This window comes from Rhipicephalus sanguineus, unplaced genomic scaffold (assembly GCF_013339695.2).
Source record: "Rhipicephalus sanguineus isolate Rsan-2018 unplaced genomic scaffold, BIME_Rsan_1.4 Seq2833, whole genome shotgun sequence".
Taxonomy (NCBI): domain Eukaryota; kingdom Metazoa; phylum Arthropoda; class Arachnida; order Ixodida; family Ixodidae; genus Rhipicephalus; species Rhipicephalus sanguineus.
Genome location: NW_023614937.1, coordinates 9,125 through 14,905, shown reverse-complemented (window position 1 = coordinate 14,905; position 5,781 = coordinate 9,125). Strand labels below are relative to the sequence as shown.

Below are 5,781 nucleotides of genomic sequence, written 5' to 3'. Positions count from 1 at the left end.
TGGTAAGCTTTGTCAGGTGCCTGTGACAGAAAGAGTAAATTATCAACACCGTAGCAAATACGGAAACATACATATTTACTATTACATAACCAGTAGTAAATAAGTGTGAAAACAATCTTTAGGATAGGCGGTCGTGCAGCAATAAACATAAGAATGATGAATGTCAATAGGAAGAATGGCGGTGGATAACTGGGGAGAGTGACAGGGAATAAAAAGGTCTTGCGTTTTTCTGTGCCGTTGTGGCAAGGACCAGGACAATCGGCATTGCCAGAAGCAAAGCCTCCAAGATGAAAAAGACGTTTTGAGACTTTTCCACCAGGGGAACGGCTGATTAATATATATATTGTTGCAGCGTCATAGTACAGGTCGCAACGCACACATCAAGAGGAACAGCAGCAGGTCGTTTTTTTTTTTAATAGCGACTTCCTCTCAGTCTTTCGTGCCTTGTTTAGAGACTAGCATTTGCACTGCCTTTGTCTTACTCACACATGTGGTAATAAGAAAGGCTAGTGTTGCGGACGATTGCGGCCGCGCGGCAACAACCAGGAGGACAAAGAGAAGAAAGAAGACGTAGACACGAGCAGTGGAATAAAGGAGATAGAATGCTTGGTCTAGGGCTCGGGTCTTAATTACGCGATATTATTTCTGGTGCCGAAAACCCCCCGGTCATCGCCCTTCCAAGACTTCCAGCTTCCATGGCATCGTTGGAACGGCTCCGCAAGAACCGTGGCGTCGTCAGGGCCAGCGTCACACGAACAATTACGCTCCTGACCGACGAACTTCAGGCCACGGCTCCCGATGCCGCTCAAGTTGATTCGCACGTTGCATACCTGACTCAGAAGAACGTCGAGCTCGACAACCTCAACAAGCAAATCCTCGACGCCACGGACGATGACGCTTATGACGAAGAGCTCGAGGCCGCGGAAGACTACGACCGGAAGGTGTCCTATGCCGTGTCTCGAGCGCGCTTCTTCCTGCGCGAACACGCCAACACAGCGACGGCAAGGAGGACTTCAAGGCCCGAGGCTACGTTACCGAACCCCGACGTCGCTGGGGCCGGCAGCTCAGCGCATGCCGAGGTCACTGACGCTGCACCTCGTGTAACAGAGGGGACACCCGGCCCAGCAACCGCGCCGCGTCATCGCACAGTGGTCCTGCCGAAACTGCAGATACCGACATTTTCCGGCGCACTGCGCGACTGGCAGACCTTCTGGGACCACTTCAGTGCCACGATCCATCGTAATGAAGACCTTCTGCCGATTGAGAAATTTAAGTACCTCCTCTCGTATTTGAGTGGCGCCGCGAAGAGAGCCATCGAAGGCATTAGACTCACGGAGGACAATTATGCGATCGCCATCAGGACCTTGACGGAGCGATTTGGTCGACGCGACTTGCTCATCAACGAGCACATCGACCACCTGCTCGCCTTACCACCAGTCAAGTCTTCGGCAGATGTCGACAAACTTCGCCTACTCTACGACAAGGTACAATTTCGCGTCTCGGCACTGACCGGTTTGGGCGTCTCACCCGACCAGTACAACGTGGTCCTCAACCGCGTCCTAATGAGGTGCCTGCCTGACGACCTCGCGATACTCTACCGGCAGAAGTCCAAAGAAGCCGCGCAGGATACGTCCGGTATAGCGACCCCCGAAGAAAGAGCTCGTCAGCATGCAGAAATGCTAAGCTTCCTGCGCATACAAATTGAGGTTCGAGAGGAAGGCAGGCCAGGACGAACACCGTCTGCTTTCTCGCGGTTACTGCCCGAAGAAGATGTCGAACCTCCAACAGCACCGATGGGACATTTGCCTACAGCGTCCGCACTTGCTGCCGAATCTGTTCCAGTTACGGAAGAGGTGTGCCCCTTATGCAGCAGTTGTCAGCACACCATCGCGGACTGCAACGTTCAACTCCCAGCTGAGGAAAAACGGGCTCGGTTGCGCACTGCTCGTTGCTGCTACCGTTGCGGCTTGCAAAACCACATCGCGCGTTTTTGCCGACGTGCGCGCAGCATCATCTGTAGTAAGTGCAACCGACGACATCTCACTATCCTCTGTGAATTGTTCACGCCGGCAGCCCCAACCCGTGCAAACGCAACGACAGTGAACCAAGACGAGCCTCGCATCGCCGGGCGAGGCACGAACACGCCGTCAGTGACATCGGCTCCAAGCGCCCTGAGCGGAATCAACGCCGTTCTTCTCCAAACAGGACGAGTCTGGATCGAGTGCGGGTCCCAAAAGCGTCTCGTGCGCATTCTTCTTGACAGCGGTAGCCAGCGCACATTCATCCGAGCGGATGTCTCAAAGGACCTCAGATGCCCGGTTATGGGAACCGAAGAACTTTCCTTGGTAACGTTCGGCCACTCGAAGCCCCGCGAAGTAATCCGCAGTCGACGGGTAGCTTTGACTTTACGAGGCCAACGTAGGGACATAGTGGTAACCGTGGAGGCCTTGGAGGTCCCCGAAGTGTGTGCAGTTACAAGCCCGCCGCTCAGCACTGATATTTTGCAGCTTTTGTGCGACAAGAACTATGATGCAGCAGACAACTTTCATCCCGACACATGGAACCCACAGGAAGTAAGCGTATTACTTGGTTCCGACGTCTACTGGAAGGTCGCGACTGGGAAGGTTGATCATTTAACCAGCAACCTGACGGCCGTGGAAACCAAGTTCGGCTGGACCGTTCAGGGCACCACGGAACGCGAAAGAAGTTCAGCATCTACGAGCGCTCTATTCCTGCACTGCAGCACGAAGTCAGTTCCTGACTGTGATCTTTCTGCGATGTGGCGTCTCGACGTCATTGGGATCAAAGCACCTGCTCAAGAAAAGAGCAAGGTTCCGCCAGAACTTGAGGCATTTGAAGAGGGCATTGTCAAGCTAGACGGGCGCTACCAGGTGCCGCTGATGTTAAAGGATCCAGGAATACCTGCCGGCAGCGACAATCGATGGTTGGCGGAGCGCCGTCTGCAAGCACAATTAAATAGGTTCAGACCACAGCCCGAACTCCTCAAGCAGTATGACACGGCAATCAGAGCGTATTTTAACGAGGACCACGCAGAGCGAGTTGAAGAGCTACTGCCAAGAGAAAATGTGTATTATATGCCTCATCATGCCGTCATACGAAGAGAGGCCGTTACGACAAAACTTCGGGTGGTGTTTGACGCTTCCTCGCACGCGCTTGGCCATCCCTGCCTGAATGATGTCCTGTTCAAGGATACGAAGCTTGGAGTTGACATTGTGCAGCTGCTACTCACCTTCCGATGTCACCCGGTAGTCCTTATCGCGGACATCAAAAAGGCATACTTGCAGATGCTTATTCGCCCGGAAGACCGCGATGTGCTGCGATTCCTCTGGATTGATCGGTTGCCCTCGGATGATGATCCATCTCCATCTGTGGTGACGTGGAGAATGACGCGGGTCCCGTTCGGAGCCTCGTCTAGCCCATTTTTGCTCGCAGCTACCATTCGACATCACCTAGCACTCTGTCGAGAACAACATCCTGAGACTGTAGCATTACTAGAGAAAGCCTTTTACGTCGATGACCTTATCGTGGGACTTCCGAATGTGGAAGAAGCGGCCACAGTGTACAATGAAGCACGCAAGATATTCTCGGAAGCAAGCATGGAACTGCGCAAGTGGGCTTCCAATGCACATGCCTTGCGAAAAATCTTCCTTAAAGACAAGATTGCTTTTGAAAACGAAGCCGGAGAGAGTACCCTAATCAAAGTCCTCGGTGTACCTTGGGAACGTGAAGGCGACAGAATTGTCCTCATGGTGCGCGAAGCGTCGGACTTCGCTGCGAACAAGCCTTCGACCAAGCGCATTGTGCTCCAGACATTAGCAAGAGTGTACGATCCGTTGGGGTATCTAGCTCCATTTTCGCTCAGGGCAAAGCTACTGTTTCAAGACTTGTGGAAGAAGAAATGCGCATGGGACGACGCCCTCCCGCCAGAAGAACAAGCAAGCTGGAACAGTTGGCGCACTGAATTGGCCAGCATGAATCCACATTCCGCCGATCGTTACGTATTCCTGCAATCAGCTGATGCAACGATGTCAATCGAACTACACGTGTTCTGCGACGCAAGTCCGAGAGCATATGGTACCTGCATCTACGCACGGGCGCTCTCACCAAACGGCGCCTGCAACTCACAGCTCCTCATAAGCAAGAGCCGTGTGGCACCACTTAAACATATTTCGCTGCCACGTCTAGAGCTCTTAGCATGCGTCGTCGGCGCAAGGTTGTGCGCATACGTGAAAACAGTACCTGTGCTAAGCTCCGTTCCTGTACACTTCTGGACCGACTCACTCGTGGCATTGCATTGGATTCGGAAAACGCCTGCCAAAAGAGAGCTGTTTGTACGTCATCGAGTCTCCGAGATTCATAGCCTGACATCGCCGACCCAGTGGCATCACTGTTCCGGAAAAGACAACCCCGCGGACTTGGTCACACGAGGGGTTTCATCACCTCATCTTCTTGTTTCAACAATGTGGTGGCATGGTCCAACCTGGCTTCATGATCCCGAAGAACCAATGCCTACTGAGCGCGCTGAATTCTCAGAAGAATTTGCAGTCTTCGAACAGAGTCCAGAAGGAACGTCGGTGTGTCCCACGGGCTTTGGTTCGAACGCTATATTATCTGTAAGCAAGTACAGCAACCTGAACAGACTGCTAAGAGTCACCGGGTGGGTGTACCGCTTCGCTGCAAACACGTCAAAGAAACAGTGTTCCACAGCCGGACCGTTAACAGCAGCAGAGCTCCACAAGGCAGAACACTACTGGTTGCAAAGGGTCCAAGAAGAAATGTTCTCCGAAGAAGTGCAGGCCCTCCGCGCAGAGAAAGAACTACCGTCCACGAGCCCAGTTCTTCGATTACATCCTTTCCTGGACGAAGGTGGTCTGCTTCGCGTTGGAGGTCGTCTGCAGGAGCTAGCAGCCTCTTTTGACGTCAAGCACCCAATCCGGTTGCCAGCAAGGCACACCTTCACCCATCTTGTGGTTTCAGCCGCGCATGAACGCGTCCTTCACAGCAGAGTAGAAGCCACGCTTTGCGAGCTTCGAGAGAAGTTTTGGGTTGTGAAAGGACGACAGACCGTCAAAAGGGTACTGAGGAGTTGTTTGCCTTGCAAACGCTACAAGCCTGTCGCTGAGACCTCACCCTTTGCTCCACTGCCACGAGACCGAATAACGGAAGCCAGTCCTTTTTTTGTCGTTGGGTTGGATTTCTGCGGGCCCCTCTACACACGTGACACGGCTGCTACTAGCAGAAAGGCCTACATACTCATGTTCTCCTGTGCTGTCACTCGAGCTATCCATTTGGAATTGACAACCGACATGACAACGACAACAACGCTTCTCGCCTTCCGCCGTTTTATTTCGCGGCGTGGAATCCCCGACACCGTTTACTCGGATAACGCACTGTCCTTTCACGGCTCAGCGCGAGTGCTCAAGACCATTCTGCCAGCTCTGCGAGAATATGCGGCGAACACCAAGATCAAATGGAAGTTCATCGCTGAGAGAGCTCCTTGGTGGGGAGGCTGGTGGGAGCGCCTCATCAGATCGACAAAAAACGCGTTGAAACGGTCGCTTGGGCGCAACAGTCTCGACGCTGAGGCCCTCGCTACGGTGTTATGCGAAGTGGAAGCAGTCATAAACAGCAGACCTCTTACTTATTTTGATAGCAGCCCTGATGAACTGCAACCGCTGACTCCGTCACACTTCCTGCTTGGGAGACGCCTCATCTGCCTTCCGCAAGAAGTCAGCAATTCTTATGGCATGTCATCGACGA

General features: G+C 53.1%; 1 protein-coding gene across 1 annotated transcript; it reads left to right on the top strand.

Annotated features, from left to right (window-relative positions):
* Positions 1-695: 695 nt before the first annotated feature.
* Positions 696-5,008, top strand: LOC119376931 (uncharacterized). The gene is made up of 2 exons (XM_037646594.1): positions 696-3,859; positions 4,999-5,008. The coding sequence occupies exons 1-2, from the start codon at positions 696-698 to the stop codon at positions 5,006-5,008; spliced, it is 3,174 nt and encodes a 1,057-aa protein (XP_037502522.1).
* Positions 5,009-5,781: the final 773 nt, after the last annotated feature.

Bases quoted from the DNA above. Each gene is read 5' to 3' on its own strand.
- LOC119376931 (XM_037646594.1), top strand. From the start codon at position 696: ATGGCATCGTTGGAACGGCTCCGCAAGAACCGTGGCGTCGTCAGGGCC.